The sequence below is a fragment of the Rhinopithecus roxellana genome, chromosome 6 (genome assembly GCF_007565055.1).
Source record: "Rhinopithecus roxellana isolate Shanxi Qingling chromosome 6, ASM756505v1, whole genome shotgun sequence".
Taxonomy (NCBI): domain Eukaryota; kingdom Metazoa; phylum Chordata; class Mammalia; order Primates; family Cercopithecidae; genus Rhinopithecus; species Rhinopithecus roxellana.
The window spans coordinates 145466147-145487104 of NC_044554.1; the positions used below are offsets into that span (position 1 = coordinate 145466147).

Consider the following 20958-nt stretch of genomic DNA (forward strand, 5'->3'; position numbering starts at 1 on the left):
ACTTCCTACTTTGCTAAGAATATTATAGCCAATATACCACAACATCTTTATTCACCGTGTTTTTTCTCTCCTACTCTGTAATTAAAATGTCCAACATTTAAATACTTTCTATTGTTTCCAACTTAGTATGGGCAAAGCTTGTAATTCTGGGATAGACCTAATTACAAAGTCCCATGTTCCATTCTGTGCCAGTTGCAAGCTTTTCCAAGAATTTTACCATCTGGAGCTCTGACTCCAGATACAGTGAATATCCACAAGTACTGTTAGTGCCTGATTGTCTGAAGTAATATTGATCTCTCCAAGCTACAAGCCTTTCATGTTTGGAGAATATATGATTCACACTAGATATTATTCTTGATCTACACTAGATATTCTTTTACTGCAGATGTAATCTACATTGAAGATTGTGGAGGACCTGTAGTTCTTTTTCCTTCTCCATCCATAATAAGTGCCATTCTCCAGTTCCTACAGGTTGTTCCTAGGCTTTATTTACCTATCATCTCGTTCTTTCAGAAAGTCCTAGATTGATGTTGTATTTTTCGAAGTAATGCTACCTGTTGTATCAGCAGAACCCAGAAATCTCAGTGGTTTAGCAAAAGGAAAGTTTCTTTCTTGCTCATGTCACAGTCCAGTGAGATTATTCCTGATTGGGAAGCTCTCCTCCATATGATGAATCAGGGACCCAGACTCTTCCCATCTTGTGGCTCAGCATCTTCATCAGGGAACTCCCAAAGTTGCCCTGGAAGTCATTTCCATAGGAACCAGCTGAAGGAACAAGAAGCATGGAGAATCTCACAAGGGAGCTTGAATAGGATAGGCCTGGAAGTGGTGTAATCACTGCTGCCCATGTTTCCCAAGCTCAAAGCCAGTCACACAGCCACTTAATTGCAATGGAGGTTGGAAAATGCAAAGGGCTGTGTGAGCCCAGCAGGAAGAGGAAGCAGGTTTGTTAATTCCCCAGCAGCCTCTGTCACAAGGGCTTTTGCATCCTTTCGGACATTGTCACTGATGGAAGAGGGCCATAGGACTGAAACACAGCTGGCTTGCCGTGTGCGGACTTCTCCTTACTGGTCTTCTGATTTCTGGGTAAGGGGACTTCTGGGCCTGCCCGTGGGGAGCATCTTCTAAGAGAAGAGAAGAAAGAAAAAATGGCAAAATGAATTACCAAGAAATTATAGCTCCTTGGTTGTCAGGGACATGTGTGAATACATTTCAAACAATTAAGCAGACACGATAGGAAGCTAAGTGTGCACAGTGAGAAGCTCCAAGAAGTAACTGGTAGGTGGCCCACACAATTTCAGCCCCTCCTTAGTACACAGCTGGGGCTGGCCTTCTGCTACAGATCTGCCAAGTCACCTGCCCTTTACTCATTGTTTCCCTGGTCTCCAGCATCAGAAGGAAGTTCAACTAGGGAGTTCGATTTTGCTGAGCTGGACAAAACAATTTTCTGGTGTCATCTCATTTGTTAGTAACTGTGAGATGTCAGCACCATGCATGGTGTGGACCCAGGTGGTATGTGCATGCCCAGATACGCAGAGAGCATACAACAATTGTCTGGAGAACTGTGAGAAAGACTCTTTCAGAGCAATAATTCTGTGTGGTATAAGAAAGCCAGAGAGTTAACTGTCACCAAGGTCCTGGGAGTAATTTGATTTTTATGGTAAACCCTGGGAGACCTTTTTCCCTAGCGTTCCTATTTTGAGTGTAACTTTATCTTGTTTGCTTTTATGGATGCTAAAGGCTGGAAACCTTTAACACTGAGAAAGTTCTCAGATTTAATCTGGACATCATTCAGCCAGATTTGCCAATCCAAACGGGATTTTCGGCCTCCGTGGAGAGAAGGGATCTGGAAGCAGGGAGATGCACAAATGCATAGTCACCTCTTCTTCCCAGCCCTCACTGCTAAGGCTGAAGGAATAGAAAGAGGTCAAAGAAAGGGCTGGATATTCCCCTTTAGGCTCTACCATCCTGAGAAGAGTCACCCTATGTGAGTTTCCTCTTGATCCCTGATATAGAACAAACTGGATCCCAGAAGAGACTGGGTACCTGCTGAGCTTGCTCTTTCATGGATCTGGGAGCCCACAGTCTTCAGCCTACCACAGAAATGTTTCACTACTTGGGTGAGAGAATTCACTAGAGGCCTGTAGCCCCTCAAGTGGGCAAATCAGCAAGGTCATTTTGTGTAGTGCTTAGGATTAAAAAGCCTGGTGTTCAAATCTTTGTAAAAGCGTCCTGCAACGCTATTACAGTGCCCTATGCAATTCAACTGCTCAAAATGCATTTGTGGATTTGTCACACTTCTTGCTTTGCTTCTTTCTTTTTCTCTCTGGCCTCCCTATATCATATTTCTTTAAGCGATCATTATCTTCACAGTCAGTGAGCAGGAAGAGAAAATAAATGAATGTCTCCTTCCTTCAGTGAATGAGGAGGGGCCCCCTCCAGATATTCCTTTATATCCTCTCCTGAGAGACATTTGATTCCAAGTTGATCACGGAGGTCATAGTTCACAGTCAACACCCAAGCGTCTATACAGCAGCATTAAAAAGAAGAGTTTTGTCATCAGTGATGAAAAGGAGGACAATTGGGGGATTTCAAGTAGCTCTAAAACACAGTAGAGTTCTCACACTCAAAAGCAGACAAGGGTCAACAGGTAATGAAGAGCGAAACTGGCTGGGAGGAGATTGGGGGCAAATTGAAGAGCGCTTGGCCCACTGGAAGGGGCCACCACTCCCCAACATCTATTCATGGCTGCCAGGCCAAACGGGGGACCACTGTTACTAGACCCATTGATTTTCTAGAGAAGCAGGGGGAAATGTTCCTATATGAATTATTCCACTCTCTAATGATGAAAATTAATTCATGCTTTCAAAAATACTTCGCTGGCTGACCCAGACGCATTGAATGGTGGATGTCCATGGGGACTTCACTTTGGAACCTCTGTAAGTCTACCCCTCTACAAATAATTGAGGGCCAGCTATTATTGATATGCTCTTCTTGTCCACTTGTACATTTCCTGGTCATAGGACTTCTGTGTGTGGTAGTAAAATGAAATAATCCTTATTAAGAACATATCACTAGAGACCAGGAGCAGTGGCTCATGCCTATAATCCCAACATTTTGGGAGGCTGAGGCAGGAGGATCACTTGAAGCCAGTGAGCTATGGCCTCCTGTGAGTACCACTTTACCTACTGGACAACAGAGTGAGACTCTATCTCTAAGAATATAAGTAGATAAAAGTAAAAATAAGAACATATAACTAGGAATACAGATAAAATAAATTCAATCTATGGCGACAAGTAATAATCTACCTCATCTTCTTATAAAACTATGGCCTTTTCCCAGCAGTTTAAATTACTCAACATTATTAGATGTAATGTTCATTGAAAGAAGATTTTTGAAGTCATTCAGATCCAAGAATTTGGTCTTAGGCAGACTGGCCACAGACATTACTAAACAGCAGCATTGAACAATTGTGGAAAATTCCTCTTAATCAGACCTCAAGAAATATCTGTTGATTGATTGGAAAAGGGAGAATTGCTTGTCCTCAGGAGAACAAGAAGAAAGCATTTGAATAAAAGTGCTGAAAATCTGAAACAAAGAAAAGGTCCTGTAAACAGCCCAGATAACTGGGCAGACAGGCCTGCCTGATTTATGAAGGAATATGACCCATCCATGAAGGGTTCCCTTAAAGGATCAAGGAAGCCTTCATAAGGAAGACTGGAGGACATGCCTGTGGCTGTACGCACCTTTGGCCAAAGGCCTGGACCAGAGTCCCCCAGAGTTTGGGGTTTGATTACTTTAAACATAGACATCTACGATACTAGATACATCTTCTTCACTAAGTGCAGGCTTCACCTCCATCCCGCTCCCACCCCCAAACTCATCCTGAGGTTGAGAATCACTGATTAATTGACCTGAATTCATAGTCACTGGACAAGGTTATTGGACATACACTGATTTCATTATCACATACCTTCTAAAAGTTAATGAAAGGTTTTTTATTAATCCAGGTTTTAATCGGCTGTATTTCTTCATACCTAAAGAAGTAAAACTGGGGAAAAACTGAAAATAGTAACAGGAATTGATTATTTTTAATCTTTGTAAGTTCAAGTTAACTCAGTTGATTGTTTTGTATCTTTTAGACAGAAAAACGAAATCAGGCACACACAAAACCCGATTCTCCCTGTCCTCATGAAAACTGCCTCTAAGGATGCATTTGTATTTATTTTTTAATAGAAAAATTCTCTTCCTTATGGCTTGTCTGTGGTTCCTTTTCATTGTTGCAGGGTTTCCAAGCCTGGGAAGTGGGGCTTCTGGGTTCCAGGAGAGTCGGTGATGCCAGCGGATGCTGTGTCAGTGCCTCGCACGTGCCATCCTGGATCTTCCGGAGGTCAAGATTTTTCCTCCTTCTTTTGTTCTTCTTGTTCTAGGGGTATGAGAGTGCTTCTCTCTTGTTTAAGAACCCTGATTAGGAATTTAAAATTATGTGCTTAATGATAACTGTAAGAGCAATTTTTTAAAAGTTTGTAACAGGGTAAGAAATACAAAATAGTCACACTAATCTAATAACCACCCTCAAAAATAAAATGCATAGTAGACAAAATGTCAGAAATATTTTTCATAATTTTCCTTGGTCGTGGGAGATTTTCCAATCTTCTTTCTATAATAAATCAAAATGAAATACCTTTTAACTTCAGAGAGATGTTTTTTCCCTTTGATGATGAAAGCAAATAATGGAAATAATTAAATGAGAGTTTTATTACATTCAACTTTCTTTGCTGAACATCAATTCATTCTATAATTAAAAATTCATTTTATAATTTACACATTTTTAATTTATGAAGTTAAGTGTCCTTGTCACCTGGCCTCAGTCATCTATAGCAGGGAGCAGGGACAGGATGTTATGAACTGATGGTCCCCACAGTCCAGCCCCTAGTGCTCAGAATCCAGGGGAACTCTGGCACTGGACATTGGATCTCAGCATCAGCAATGAGCCACATCATCTCTGACAGGAATGGGGGATAAGAACATTTCCCTTCACCATTTTTAAAAGCCAGGTCATTGATTTTCATGGGCAGGAAGGGGAACATGGTTGGCCGAGTGGTTAGTTTACCACATCACATTTTCACATTTTCATCTATCATAATTTAGATCTTTACATTTCTGGAGTTGGTGATTGATAGCCTCCAAACACATAAACACTCTCCACCTGTACAGAATGCACCAGGGACTCTGCTCTCATAAAGTCAGGACCAAGGTAGATAAAATTCTAAAGCCCACTCCTTAGCCGTAGTTAAGTCCCAGGATCGGCCATGACTACAGAAGGTGACAGTTTCTGGATGCTGTTAGTTTGCAGCAAATTGAAGTTTTGTGGTTTTATCTATTACCAGAAAAGCCCTCCAAAAAAAAATGTAGCCAGTGGGGAAGAAAGCAGGAGTCCCACCGTCTCATTTTTAACAAGGACCAGCTGAAAAATGAAGGCACACACCACACAAACCATCTTATGTCTGCCAATTCATTTCCTGGCCCCAGAAGAAAAAAAAAAAAAAAACCCTCGTGTTTCCTCTTATGCAGGCCAAACATGGCAAAGCACCAAGGGAATTCTGAATGGAATCAATTGCACTTGTTACTAACTGAGTTTTCTTTTATTCTTATATTACCAAGGGCTGGATACTCAGCTGCAAGCAATTATAATGAAGAGTTACTGAGTAATGGTTTCCAGATTGCTCCATGATGGGGCATTAATTGAAAAGGACAATTTAAGAGCTTAGGCCGTGTAAATGCATTTCTTATTCTGTCAGATTGAGAAATTTCTGGATGCAAAAGGCTGAAATGCTTAGAACTGATAAAGACTTAATAATGCCCATTTAAGCCAATATTTTCAAAATAAGTTTCATGTTTTTAAGAGAACAAGTATTAAATGGTGAACCTGTGAGCTTGTTCATTCAACCAGGAAAATGATCTAAATAGCACACTGGCATGCTGCACTTCTATTATAAACATATACATTGTATAAAATGTGACTTGTTTAGTCTGTTGCATTGCAAAGCCAGTTAAATTTGCAAGTAAACTTTCATTTTTCAGTTCTCATGCTATTATGATGCATATTGAGCCCCTCTCTTGCTCTCTTGCTCTCTATATATGCTTTAAAATTTTAAACAGCCTTTAAAAACACATAAATGAGTTTTATATGTGTATGCATGCTTTAAAATTTAAAATATTTCTAAACAGATTTGCATGCATATGAAAGTGAACCTTCTCAAAAATTATCTGTGAGGTCCATATCAGAAAGCTTTATTTTGCCTTTTTTTTAAAGTGGGCTTTTATTTCTCTGAGCTGTATTAAGCCATAACATTTTCAAAGAGGTTCTCTGATATGCCACATTAAAGATAAGTATCATAAGACAGTAAGACAGTTAATGCTGAGCAAGGAAGAAAATCACCAGCTCTTTCAAAAAAAAAAAAAAAAAAAAAAAGAAGAGTAGTACTCATTTTTAAAGTCTAATATCAGACTTCTGCATTAGTACTAGTTTTGTTTATGATAAGGAAGGAAGAAGGAAGAGAAGGAAGGTGGGAGAGAAAGAAAGAGAAAGAGAAAGAAGAAAGAAGCAAAGATGGATGGATGGATGGTAGACAGAAAGAAATAGATGCAGATACGATTTAAGACATGAATTCATCGTTGAGGAGAGATGGACCCCACTGCTCTTTCTCATTCTGTTTTCTAAATCTGAATTGCCATCTGAGAATTGAACTTTTACCCTTTCTTCTGCCTTCAGTCTGGCATTCTGGATTTGTGCACAGGAGCTGTGGTGCTGATGGTAGACTTCTCCTAGAGCCTTGACACAAACCATGACATGGATGGCAAAATAGGAAGAGGAAAGAAGTTGTCAGCCTGGGGAAATTGAGAGCATTCAATCCAAGAGAATGAAAAGGAAAGTTGAAGCAGCAGTGAAAAAAATCTGGTGGTCTTTTCTCCTCACTCTAAAGTCAAGGTCAAGCCCCATCAGAATGTCCCAGACAGAAGTCAAAAACACAACCACTTGAAAAGTGGATGGTCAATTTGGGACAGGGTCGAATACCATCATAAGCAATAAAGTAATCTAAGCTAATTATTCAAACAGAACTGTCAGGAATCCAAGATGAGATAGGGAAAGCATTCTTTGCCAGCAAATAGCATTGCCTCAAATGATCCCTTTTTAGTCACAAAAATCTCCACTATGTATCTGTCCTTTACTTTGCTACCCTTTCTTTTTTCCATTCATTGCTGAAATCTGACATTTTAACTGAAGATTCAAAACCCCTTTATTTATTTCTAAGATTTAAGGGGAAAAGGTTTCTTTTTAAACATCCTAATTGTAAAAATAAATAAACTGAACGGGAAGACTTAGACTGTCTATTTCATTTGATCTTGTGATTTCTCATTTTGTGGACTGTACTAATAAATTATTGTAAGTCACATCGTAATTTTGCCTAAGAAACGTGAGCATCAGCGGGTGTTTTTAAAATATAATAGGGGCCCTCTTTCACTCAACCATTTCCTGGGCTGCTGCTTTTCCTAGTAGCAGCCAAACACCTGAACAAACCCAGGAATTCCAGGCCAAATGGTTCTGATAACAGCAGATCTTGGGTAGAACTGATTTGATCAAATAACTCATACAAAATGCAGATTAATAGGTGTCCTTATTCTCAGGACTCCACTCAACTAGATAGAAGAGAGTGAAAACACATTCTCTTTTGATAATATAGTTTATTCCAAAAAACTTTTGTACAAGTACATACATGCATATTTCAATAACATATGAGTGTAACTACTACACAGAGGGGTACCATTATAAACTTGGATCCTGAACATATACTTAATTTCAACAGCTTACAGAGAAGAATTAATGTTGCATAAGTGTGCAGTGAGAAGTTTGGAAGTTGAGTTAGAGGGTTGGTTTGGTTTTGTTTTTTAACAATTTCAAAGTTCCTAAAATGCAGATAGTATGAAGACAAGAACTGATTTTCTACATGACTAAAAATTCAGAGTTGGCAATTTCATGCTTATGCTAAGCAGTTTTGCTTGAATCAGTACCTGGAAAAATTAAGGTAATTCCTGTGTTTACAGGCTCTATTCAAGCAAGGCAGGAGCAACATTTGAGAGGGATTAGCAATCAAAAATTGAAAATCTACCATCACCACACAAGCTTGCCTTTTCATTTTGTACAGATCATAAAATACGTAACACGGACCAGACCCTTGTCCGGCAAATGTTCACATCCTAATTTTTAAAAATAGCTTCTATACACAATTGCTCTCTTTGCAATAAAACAAAGATTTGTTTATAGCTACAATTTAATTAAGAACCTTTTCGAAGAGGAAGATCTGGAAACCAGGGATCTTATTTTTTCTTTTTTTTCTTTCTTTTTTTTTTTTTTTTCCACCAGGGTTGTTTGTTTATTGGTTTAATTTTCCCTGAAGTAAAAATACACTTTGAAATGTAACATGTCATTATGTAATTTGTAGTAACAAAGTGCAGGCCCTTGCACACGACAGCAAACAGGACCGCTCCGGCTCACAGACAGTCCCCATATCCACAGCCCCCTCCCCGATCTGATTAACAGCCTGTATAAACATTCAGCCAACCAGAACAGCGGCCAGTGCACAATTTGGTCAGCCATAAAACTGCCAGCCAAACACAGACACGGGGGGTTTATGCAGAAATCTTAATTTGGGGGAAATGATCAAAACTGAGACAACATGGCCCCCAGGGAGATCAGGAAGGGCTAACCTTTATTTTCATCAATCCCACCCCACCTCCCAAACAGCAAGGGATGCTATCACCACTGAAGGTGAAATGCTTAATAAAATGTCCCTAAAAATGCAGTGTCATAGAGGGAGCATGGTCATGAGCTCCACCCCTGAACAGCAAAATCTAAAAGGGAAAAATAAGCTTCTATTTTAAGGAGCAATTTTAAATGGTCTGAGTTGTTTGGGAAAGGTCCTATTTTGACATATCCAGAATAGATTCCCTCCATCAGCATGTTTTCTGTTGATGCAAGAAAACATGTTTTCTATTGATGCAAGAAAAACTAATATGTATTCTAATTGTGCAGAAATTGGTGAAATTTATACAAAGGGTGTTTTGTGTGTGTGTGTGTGTGTGTGTGCGTGTGTGTGTGTGGTTTTTTTCCTTTCCACCATTTTCATTGTTCTTGGCAAAAGACTTTAGACCCTTCACATAATGGAAAATTCAAAATGTTCAATGTAAATCAAATAATTAGCAAGAAACAGGTTTTTAAAAAAAATTTTTTTTAGAATATTCTCACAAGACAGTGAACTTGTTTTTTCTAGCTTGAGACAGGGTTTCATAGCTCACTTTTGAGACTATATAGCACCCAACTTTTAACAGAAGTGAGTCTCTTAAATATTCTCTTTTTTGAAAATATGCTGGTGGTAATCACAGTGATGGAATTAACTATAACAAAAAGACATTGCGTTAGTCCGGTTCCTTTCTCCTCAATAGCTTTTTGCTAACTGGTTACTATAGAGCATTGGGCTTCACAGAAATTTTTCATAATTTTCACCTTTGTTCTAGTCTTGCTCTTTAATTTGGAATCTCTAATTTGTTTGGGAAAAAACAAAAACAAGAAAGCATGATCAGCCACCTTAACAATGCTCTCCCATTGGGTTACCCACGTCTTCCTTGGTATATCTAATTGTGCTCACAAGCATTTATTTTTTCCTCTCCTAAGAAACCTGCATGCTTTTTTCTGGGAGACTTTCTGCTAAAGAAACGAATAACTAAACATGATGCAAGCTCCAAATAAAATGAGAAAATGTATAGACATATTGAATAATTATTTTTTCCAGGCCTTAGGCAAACCACTTGCCATTTCATTTAATTCTCACAAAACCTGTGAGTTAGGTATATGTATTATCCACACTTTTTTTCCCCCAGATTAGGGAACTGAAGTACAAAGGATTTCAGTAATTTGCCCCCAAGCCACATAGCAGGTGAAGAGCAGAGCGAGAGTACTAGCTCAAGCAGCCTAATTCAAGAATCAATCTACTGTCCCTCCTAGATGTGATGTGATTGCCTTTGTCGAGAGGTAGCTATGTCTCAGATCCTTAGGGTCATTGCAAAGAGGTGGACAAGGAGCCCTCCATGATGATTTCACTTAGGCAGTAAGTGAGGTAGCCTGGTGAATCTAAGGAGCATCAGTTTCAGAGTTTGAAAGCTATGGGTTTCTTCACAAGCTCGGCCACTGATTAGCTGCAGGACCTTGGAAATGTTTACTCACATCTCCAAGCTTCTGTTTCCTCATCTGCAAAAAAGAAAAAATTTTGTGAGAGTTAAATGAAATGCCATTTTTTTTAATGCTTCCCAAACATATAGAAGATTTTCAGGTCTTCTTTTCTCTCCCCAAGCTAATCTGTTTATATCACTTTGTGATCAGTTTTAATCATTACAACATTACTAATACACTTTATGAAATTACCTTTCTAGGGTATAGCGTGATGAAACAATTTCATATCTAAACAAAATTTTAAATAGAATATTTGGGTACTTTTCTTTAATTCATTGGATCCCACTAAATTGCAGATACTCTAAAAAATGAGTTAGGTCTCCTAAGTATGGCTAAAAAGTAGGAACATTTGCCTTCACTCCAAAAACCAGCAAGATAATTTCTAACATTCACGAATGTTCATTTCAAAAGCATGTGGTAATTGCATGTGGGCTACTCTTCGGTCAGCCAGTTAAAGAAGAGCACAGATGTCAAAGAAGCTTCCTCTCTGATATCATCCATCAACTTAGATTGCCGGACCTTCTCTGTCACAGCCTGCCTTCAACTGATTCTCTCTCGTTGGAAAAAGGGAAAAATGAGCAAAAACTACAACATGCAATACTTCAAATCATTGCCCAAAAATGTTCTTCCAACTCTGTGAGTTACATAACCTTAACCTATCTTGAAAACCACGGTAGATTTCCATCTCCTTGGGATGGCAGAAAGCAACAGAATATTCTAAATGACATTTTCAGGTTTATGGGTTTGACATATCTTTCAAGACATTTCAGAGTTTTCCCCACTTCATCCCCCAACACCTCCCTAGGAGCACTTGCAGAGAGCAGGCCTAATGTTTTCGATGATAAATTAGTTGTCAATATATAGACAAGTTGCTTTTTCCAAAGCCTCTTGGAGCAGAAGCATATTCTACTTCCTCTCAAAGGCCCTAGAACTACCTGTGTACTGGCATGCTCACAAGAAAATTTTTATTCACAAGAATAATCTGTTGAAAGGAGGATAGATTTTCAAATGGAGTTTCAAATAATCCTCACCTTTGAGATCATCTGTGCTCACAGCCCAGTATTTTTACAAGATGAAATGATTTACAGAATCAAGCCTGGAAAAATTGGAGGGCAACTCCAAAAGGCAAAAACATGTTACCGAGTCCATCATTCATCCTGCCAGGGAAACTTTTGTAGTTTCCAAACTGTTATGAGACACCGCTCTCTATCCAGGGCAGAGGAATCGTTGAAAAGGCAGGAGGTATGCTGGCCACACAGCCAGCATGGAGAGCTGGAGTTTTTGGCAGGGCACGTCCACCCCAAAAGCAGACAGAGTCCTGGAAGGGCGTTCGTGTAAACAAAGCAGGGAGATAGCTTCAACTCTGCAATGAGGCGCAACCTTTCCCAGATCAAAGCCTGGACCACAGAGACAGCCCTGAAGAACTGAGTGTCCTTTCTGGAACATCCAACTCCAGGGGAGAGACTTGAACTGGAGCCACAACCTCGCCACCTGTAGCCAATGACTTGGCATGTGAAAGCTCTCACAGGGTGGGGAGCCTGCAGCTACTCCCACAACAGAAGATCAATGGAAAGATAAGACAACACAGGGAAGAAAGGTTTCTTCCTTGAGATACTGAAGCTGAGATCATTTAACTAAAGCTTGCATCCAGGCAACCCAAGCTCTCTATGCAGTGTTGAAAGGGGATGGAAATCAGTACAGGGTCATAAGCTCTGAAGCCAGGTTGCTGGGGCTTTGACTCTCTACTCTGCATTTACCTGCTAGATGACCTATGCCTCAGTTTCCTTACCTTCAAAGGGACCTAATAATGCCTCCTCCATAGGATTTAATGAGTGACTGGGACACTAGAAAGCTCTCAAAATGCTGCTGTTATTATTTGAAGTTACACAGACCTGGGTTTGAACCAGGTTTGGCTACTTAGCGCTTCTGTGAACTTGGAGAAATGACAATCTTTGGGTGAACTCCCCAAGTGTAAAATGGGTGTTAATATGGCCCTTGCAGTATTGCCATGGTGATTTAATTTTGTATGACACACAGTAGGTATTCAGTAATTGGCACTTCTGATTATCTTCATTTTTCCCGGCTTCCGACAGAGAAACCCAACAGGACTGGTGAGACTGGAAGAAACACAGCCAGTAAAATTTAAGATCCCCTTAAGTCCCCAAAGCTTCATCCATATGCAAAAGAGATACATCCCCAGGGAAGACTGGGTCCTGGATGTTTTTAAATACACAACTTATTTTATTTTAAGAGCAAAAAGAGAACCTGGAAGTGTTCCCAAATTTAACATCTGCAGGCAGATAGGATGACGAAATGTATTAGTACTGAGGAATAACTTTCTCCTGCCTTCTTGGAAAACATCTGGGGTATTACCCTCCCCTCCACTCATTCCCTCACCTCTTACCCCAACGCTGACTCTCGGCAGACAGTTTATCAGCGATAAATGGAAACACCTGGGCGGCAGATAAGGCCACCTGAGTGTGATCAGCTGAGGAAACCTTAGGGATGCTTGCCACTCAGTATTTCTTTTATCATGCCAGGCAGGGCAGAAGCACAATCTAGCCTGTGACAGATGGCAAGGTTCACTTTCTCATTCATTCATTCATTCAGTCAGTCAGTCAGTCAGTCATTCAAACAACCTCAGGAGGTCAGCAGGCCCAGCTCCCTGCCTGAAATAGGTCAATGCCTGAGCCACCAGGTGAATTAGAAGGTTATTGATCCTGCTTTTAATCACATCTGCAAAAAGACATTCTAGAAACTAACTCTGTGTCTTGCTCAAATCTCTAATCACCCTTTCTTTTGTGAAACCAAACCCCCTCTAGCTACAATTTCTCATCTTTATAGAGATTAGAAATATCATCTTTTGTACCCCTTGGCCAGTCAAAAAGTATTTTTATTGCCATCTCTGCTGTAATAACCTCCCCAAACTTGAAAACTCTAAATCTGGGTTTCTTCCCATGTCCCCACACCATATTAAACAATCCCCCCACCTCCTTTGCTCTTTCTTCAAAGGTCCTACTCGTCTACCTTTTAATTAGCATGTTTCTTTTCTCTCAGCTCATTCCAGCATCTACACATCCTTTAGAAACCAAAACTTGACACAGAACTCTAATCGTTGACAAGAGATGTAGCTGCTATTAAAGTAAAAATGATCCAGTGTGTGTTTTCACAAAGCCACTACCTGGACCCCCAAGCAAGTTACTTAACATTTCTGTTTCCGCACCTGTAAAGCTGGTTCAATCATAAAGAATGAGGTCTGTGAACATGACATTAGGAAGACCTACCAGCAGCTGGTAGTCTGTAAAAGGTAAAAGTACTTCTTTTACTTCCTAAAAGAAGTAAGTTCAGAAAGACACATAGAAATTAACCAGGTCAAGAGAAGAAAGCAATCCTACCAGAGGCAACTGCATGTGCAAAGGTCCTGAGGCCTGACCTGAGGACCAGGATGAGTAGATCCCAGAGAACAAGAAGAAGGTTGTGAAATGAGGCTGGTGAAGGAGGTAGAATCCAGATAACATAGGGCCATGTAAGCCAGGATTTTGGTCTTTTTTTTTCAAGGCACCGGGAAGATGATGAAGTTATAAGCAGATTTATATATTTTTTAAAGGCTCCTGGCTGCAGAATAGGTTGGACACAGAGAGGATGTGGGGAGAGTAGGAAGCTCTCCAGGTAACCCAGGAATGGGACTGTGAGAGCTCGGACTACGGTGGCATTTGTGAAGATGAAGAGACGTGGCTAGATTTGGAAATGAGAATTAACAGCACTTTACTGATTCACTGAATATGGCAGTGAGTGGGAGGGAGGTGTCCAGGGTGCTGCCAAGTGTCTGATTTGCTCATCTTGGATGGTGCTGCTGTTTACTGAGGTGGAATGCTGGGGGAGGAACAGGTTTGAGGAAGAAGGCATGAGTTCAGTGTTTGGACATGCAGAGTTTGAAGTGCTGTGAGATGGCCAAGTCGAGATGTGGAATAGGCCATGGGATTTATGATTGGGAGCTCGGAGGAGAGCCTAAGCTAGAGATATAAATTTAAGAGTCACCAGCATATAGATAATAATTAAAACCATGAGTATGGACGAGGTCATGGAGGGAGGGTATAGAATGTGAAGGAGAAGGGGGCAGTGTATCAAGCCTTGAAATTCTCCAGTATTTAATGGTAAGCAAGAGGAGGATGAGCCAGGAAGGAGACTGGGGAGAGTCCCAAGAGGTGGGAGAAAATTAGAATGTCAGGTCATGGAATCCATAGGAAGAGGATGTTTTAAGAAGAAGGTGATGCCAATAGTGATGGACAGAATGGCCGAGCAGGACCCATAGAGTGTGACGTGTCAGGAAGTGAAGTGTGGCATCTGTTTATCCTTAATGATCTCATCTAGGTTACATTCCTGTAGGATTTTCAGGATTGTGTGCACTCCTGGGTTTTGTTAACTCAGAATTTTTCCACCTTTCCTATGCACAGCTACGGCTTACTGTTGCATGTTATGACCGAACTTTCTATCCAACGTGATCAGTTTAGCAACACCAGGGTTATATCTCATCTATCCAGATACTTCTGCTGTGCAGACTGCAATCAAGAATTAGGAAAAAAGCAAAAAATCACAATGGATTCTCGCTAAAGTCTTGTCACTAATATTCGTGTGTTTACTAACAGAAGCCATTATTTAGCTTTCACTGAGAGCTATTTAACCTTTACAAGTTTTACAAAGATAGATGTTCAGTTTCTCCATCCACAGCAAAATGGAAAAAACCTTTGGGCAGGGCCTAAGGTGGAGGAGGAAGACCAAGGAGGAAGGTCACTGAGGCATGTGAAAATTGTTACAGTACAGTCAGTCCTCATTAGAAGTAGATGAAAATCTACAAAAACCAGGCAAAAAGACCACAAAATTACAGCAGTCTGAGTCAATTTAGTGAGGAATAGATACACCTTAGTCCTCAGTAACCTTTGGGGAAAACATTACAATATACTGCCTGTTAATAACAGAGTAACCAAGGAAATTTGAAATAAATGCTTGCCACGTTAAAATAAGTGGGGGAAGCCTATCATGTGATTTTCTTTTCTGTCCTTGTATTTTCTATAAAGTGGTTTTGAGAACTATAGGCTCAATCAGTTTCAAGTTAAATTTTTGGGTAAGAATTCACTCTAGGAGGTAATGTACACATCAGATTGTTCGGGAATGTTAGGATTGACCGGAGGGCTCCGGTATCATCGGCCTTATCCAATATATTTCCTGTTGGCCTTTCACCTAATGGTTTCACAGCTATTAAATATGGTCCCCTAGATGTATCGTTTTACTAGAAATTAATAAATTCAGAATGTGGCAAACTCTACAGTGCAAATAACTTGTTTTTTAAACAAATAAATTGCAAGGAAAAAAGCCAGCAGGAAAGGGAAGCTATAGATTAAAATATATTTAAGAGACATAACAACCAAATCCAGTGTATAGGTTTGTCCTGCTTATTAGTAAATGGACATTGACTAATTAACGGCGGAAATTTTAAAACTGACTGGAAATGCAATCCTATGTTTTAGGTGTGATGACAGCATGGTAATTACACATTTGTTAAAGTCCTTATCAAGATACATACTGAAGGATTCATAAATAAAATGACATGATTTCTGGTATTTGCTTCAAAACAATCCAGTGGATGGGGGTGGTAGGCCATGGAAGAACGAGGGAGAGGGCTTGGGGAGAGAGGAAATCAGATCAGCCTTGAGCTGCCATGAAGGCTGGATGACGGGCACATGTGGGTTCTCGGTGCCATGCTCTCCACTGTGGATGAATTCTTGACATTTCTCTAACAAAAAGCTTAAAAATAGGGAGAAGAGGCCAGGCATGGTGGCTCATACCTATAATCCCAGCACTTCGGGAGGCCCAGGCGGGCGGATCACCTGAGGTCAGGAGTTTGAGACCAGTCTAGCCAATATGGTGAAACCCTGTCTCTACTAATAATACAAAAATTAGCCGGGCATGGTGGTGGGCACCTGTAGTCCCAGCTACTTGGGAGGCTGAGGCAGGAGAATGGCTTGAAGCCGGGAGGTGGAGATTGCAGTGAGCCGAGATCGCGCCACTGCACTCCAGCCTGGGGGATAAGAGTGAGACACCATCTCAAAACAAATAAATAAATAAGTAAATAAAATAAATAAAGGGAAGAAGTCATTTCTTTTTCCTCTTATTATTTTGGAAGAAAATATTTCTAAACACCTTCTTCGGCAGGGTCGACTGAACAACACTAAAAACAGATTATCTGGAAAGTCCAATGGTGAATACAAAGACAAATTAAGAAGAAGCATACCTTGGAGTAATGGAGGTATGACTATATTATTACCTCAGTAATTGAAACAACGAAATTGAAGCCAGACAAGAAATCACTCCACACTATGATGGGTTAGAGAGCTCCAATACCTCAATTAGAACTGATTTCTAATTGAAACACTCATGAACTTCAGGCAGCAAAACCTGCTTCTGTCGCGGCTCTGCGGCTCTGTTCCAAAAGATAGGGTTCTGTGCCTCAGTGAGTTCCTGTATGAAGCCCAATCCCCTACCCTTCTCCTTCCTTTGCTCTCTTCCTTTGTTCCTCTGCTCCAGAGCAGTCACCCATTCGTTTGCTAACTTAGGAGTGGCAATGCCAGCAAATATTTTGAGAAGTTTTAGGGGAAAAAAAATTTTTTAATGAAATTCAAACTACTACGGAATGGACTCTTCACTTCCAAGCCATCAACTCTCTTTCCTTCATACCTGGTCATGTGGTTACCATCCAGGACCATCGTTGCCCCCTTGGGCTCCCTGGCCTACCTGCTTCGACAAGGGGAAGGCCACCATGCTGCCCTCTGCAGCTCTGTGGGTGAAGCGGGGACAGGTTGGTCAGGCAGGGAACTGCAGGCGAGGGCCTGTGACTGACTGACTTTTTGGTTCACAGTCATCTGGGTTGCATATGCCTCAAAACTTCTGGGGTTTCAGGGTACACCAGGGTCACTGGAGACGGCAGGTTCAGGGAATACCCAGCATCTGAGGTTTTTGCCCCCTCTATGCTTGTGTTTTTAACTACACTATTTCCTGAGCTCAATAAGCCAATCACCCACTGAATTCCTATTCATCTTTTAAGAGCTCACCTTCACCATCACCAAATCCACAGATCTTTTCCAAAGTGCCCATCAAAGCTAAGGGACCCTTCCTCTCCTTCCAACAGGTCTCTGCTTGTGAAGTTCTTATAACATTTAAGTATCTAGGGAACCAACCAGTGGTGAACTCCTCAAGGGCTGGACTGTGTCTCATTCACCTGTGTATCCATGCTCCAAGTCATGCCCATCCCTGGACGTTGCCTCATGTTCACCCCTGTGCCTTTGAACAGGACACATGAGCTCTGTCCATAGCCCTCCAACCCTCTTCCACCACTTGTCTCTAACCAACCCCCTTCGCCTCCTTCCTGCTATCCCTCTTTTTCCATACCACCAATTTCCCACACCATCTCTTTCTTCCCCTGAATCAAGAAGTGAGAACATCAGGAAAGAGAGGGATCAACTTCAGGCCAGAGTCTCAGGCTGTCTCCACGGATATTCCTGTGCCAGGCCATTTGGCTGGTGATTGCTGAACTAGATGAGAATTCTCAGCCTTACCCAGGAGTCCTCCAGCTCCCACTGCCTCATGGGCCCATCACGGCTTTCTGGATCAACAAACCCCTCCTTCAGTCAATAGGAGCTTTGTGAACTAAACAACAGATGCCATAGGGCCTAGAAGGCAAATAAATATGGCTATTCAACATTATATCGCACTGTGTGTAATTCAGGAAATTCAATTATGGTCTCCCTAGCAACAGTAACGCAACTTCAGGCCTGATACACAGGCCTTGTTTTCTGGTGCACAAGGGGGTGACCTTCACACCTTCACATGGATGGAGACAATGCAATCTGGCAGACTTACAATTGCCATGGGAAACCTCAGTGAGTCTTCCTCCCAAATCCTATGCTTCCAAATTCAAAGCTGATTTTCAGCATTTGGTATAAAGACTCGGGCGGTGGAAGGCACTAACATAACCCCAGACGAGTATAGGTAGTTAAGAATCATAGGCACAGATCTAGACGCTGGATACACTTGAGACACAGAACGTCTGAGCAGGACTCTCAGAAAACCAAGTGTCAGGATCAGACCTGCCTACTGCTCTATTGCCTAGAGCAGGGGTTATTAACTTGGGGTCTGTGATGTCCCCAAAGAGAGACTGATGGCATGGTGGTTGGGAGCATGGATTCCGGTGCCAGACTTCACAGGTTCAAATCCTATTTAGCTCTTCCATCTATGGAGCTATATGACCTTGGGCAAAGGACTCACCTTTGCTGTGCCTCAGTCTCCTCATCCATAAAATAGGGGTAACATTATTGGGAGAATTCAGGGTTATTTGGTTAGTTTTGCTTTGGAGCACAGAGTAATACTGGACCTCTAGGCAGGATTTACTAATGACAGCACTTAGCTATTTTGCATGGCCCCACTTGTAATCCTGTGCCTGAGCCAAGTCAGAATTGGGACATGTCACATATGGGCTCCCTTGAGTTTGTTCTTTTTTATTTTCTGAGCAAACCATATTTCTTTTTCCATTCCTCACTCCTCTGCGAACTTTAATTAAGCCCTCTCCCATCTAGAGAGCCAGGCAAGGGTTAGGTTTGTTTTTGAAAAGCCTCACAAGCTTGCACAGCAGCAGGTTTTGCCACAGTTTGACAGTTCCAGTTCAGCTCGGTGCAGCTGATTTATAAGACACTGAGCTCATTGGCTTTATCCTCTGTTCTCTCCCAGTCATTTCTCAATCGAGTCGCCCTAGCTGGAAACATCTGAGAAAGAAATTTACTGAGAGATGCACAGACAGCCTATTCACATTTCATAACTTTTCAGGAGCCTTCCCCTAGAGGAGCCAGCGGTAGCCAGTTAACTCATGCATAATCCCTAGCTAGTGTCCCTGCCCCCATCACTCCACTCACAGGTACAGACAAACCCAGGTCCCCTCCAAACTCGTCTTCTTTGACCCTCATGCTAAGTGATGTAGCCATCAGAGCACACACTGTTCTTAGACCTCGCCCAGCCTCGCCTGTGACAGCAGGATTAGACAGGGAAATATGAACGGAAGGCACCCGATGAATTTAGTGATTTAATTGTCTGAGCACTTAAAAATTCAGGATTAATTCCACTTAAGTGCAGTTGTTTCTTTCTCATCAACAGGGATCTGTTTAAAATAATTTATAGAAATAGGAATCTAATGGAGGCTCAAAATAAGCCTTTGCATGACTTATCAACCTCGCTTTCCCCTTCTCTAGCCAGCCCCTCTATCCACACCGATTTGGTCTCAACATATAGAAACCTCTAATCTGAAACTGGTGTTTCCCAGTAAACCCTCCATTTGTGCTTGAAGTAATTTGAAATGGCCACTTTCTGTGTCTTGTTCTCAGACGTGTCTTGGTCAATTAGTGCAATGTCACAGCCGTGTGTAGTTATTGTAACTCCAGCTGTGAGCTGTTAATAATAAACTTGCCCACAGGACAACCCTGTCATATGGTTGATGGTCAATCAAGACTAAAATATGCGCTAGGAGAAAAAAATGCTCCTGTCAACAGTGCGTGGGTGGAGGTCATTGGTTAGGATGCCGGCATGTAGCTGCCCAGTTTGGGTAAATGTCGTGTCGTCGGCATCCTTGACTCGCTCCCACTCTACGATGTTTGTCCTGAGACACAAAGGCATGATAACTAAAATGACACAGCTGGAATCAGAAGACAAGTAGACAAAACATGGGGAAATGTAGAATATGGGTCAGGGAATAGGGATTTGTTGAAAAGAAACATAGCTCAGATTCTTTAGTAGGAAAAGAAGACAGATCTGTGTTTTGGTCATGGGAAATGATCTGTGGGCTACAAGACAAATTTTATTTAATGGGAGTTCTGAGGCAAATAAAAACAAGCTGATTTGTGGCAAATGAGTGAAGAAGGAACAGTTACCCACTTGGGTGATTCCGATTAATTTCCTTCACAGGATCACAGGGTGTTTTGATTATTTTAGTTCAGTTTTAAATTTTGGTTTTCCAAGGGGTGGCTCTGAGTGGGGAGACTCTTGGCAAATAGAGGAACCTTGACTTTTGTTCCTAGATATCTGCCGCAGTATGAAAATCAAATGGCATTTACTTGTCTCTGTGGCTAAACTGCTACTTACTCATCTCTCTGTCAGTTTCATCTGCAATTACTAAGAACCAGTACAGAATGGTAAAAAGCCATGCCAACTGTCTCAGTCAGTCCATGCTTTCCTGTGTGTTCAAATAAGTTCTCAATACAATATCTATCATAGACAGCATTTCATAATACCCTGAAGGCCACGCTGTGAATAATCTCCAGTCTCTTCACTACCGCAGTTCTCGGTTCAACATTTTCTATTAAAAACTGAAAACCCAGGGAGGCCAAGGCGGGTGGATCACCTGAGGTCAGGAGTTCAAGACCAGCCTGGGTGACATGGTGAAACTCCATCTCTACTAAAAATACAAAAATTAGCTGGGCGCGGTGGCATGTGCTTATAATCCCAGCTACTCAGGAGGCTGAGGCAGAAGAATCACTTGAGCCCAGGAGGTGGAGGTTGCAGTGACCTGAGATTGTGCACTCCAGTCTGGGTGACAGAGCAAGACTCCATCTCAAAAAAACAAACAAACAAAC

The 20958-nt window shown here is 41.4% G+C and overlaps 1 protein-coding gene across 2 annotated transcripts; it reads right to left on the reverse strand.

Annotated features, from left to right (window-relative positions):
* Positions 1-1553: 1553 nt before the first annotated feature.
* On the reverse strand, positions 1554-11714 carry LOC115898318. 2 transcript variants are annotated; one of them, XM_030932916.1, is made up of 4 exons: positions 11320-11714; positions 10245-10306; positions 6758-6891; positions 1554-2525 (listed from the first exon to the last, which is right to left on the reverse strand). In XM_030932916.1, the coding sequence occupies exons 1-4, from the start codon at positions 11329-11331 to the stop codon at positions 2374-2376; spliced, it is 360 nt and encodes a 119-aa protein (XP_030788776.1). In that variant the 5' UTR covers positions 11332-11714; the 3' UTR covers positions 1554-2373. The 2 variants fall into 2 exon arrangements, with proteins under 2 accessions (XP_030788776.1, XP_030788777.1); XM_030932917.1 differs by lacking the exon at positions 1554-2525 and adding an exon at positions 3975-5005.
* Between the last annotated feature and the right edge of the window lie 9244 nt (positions 11715-20958).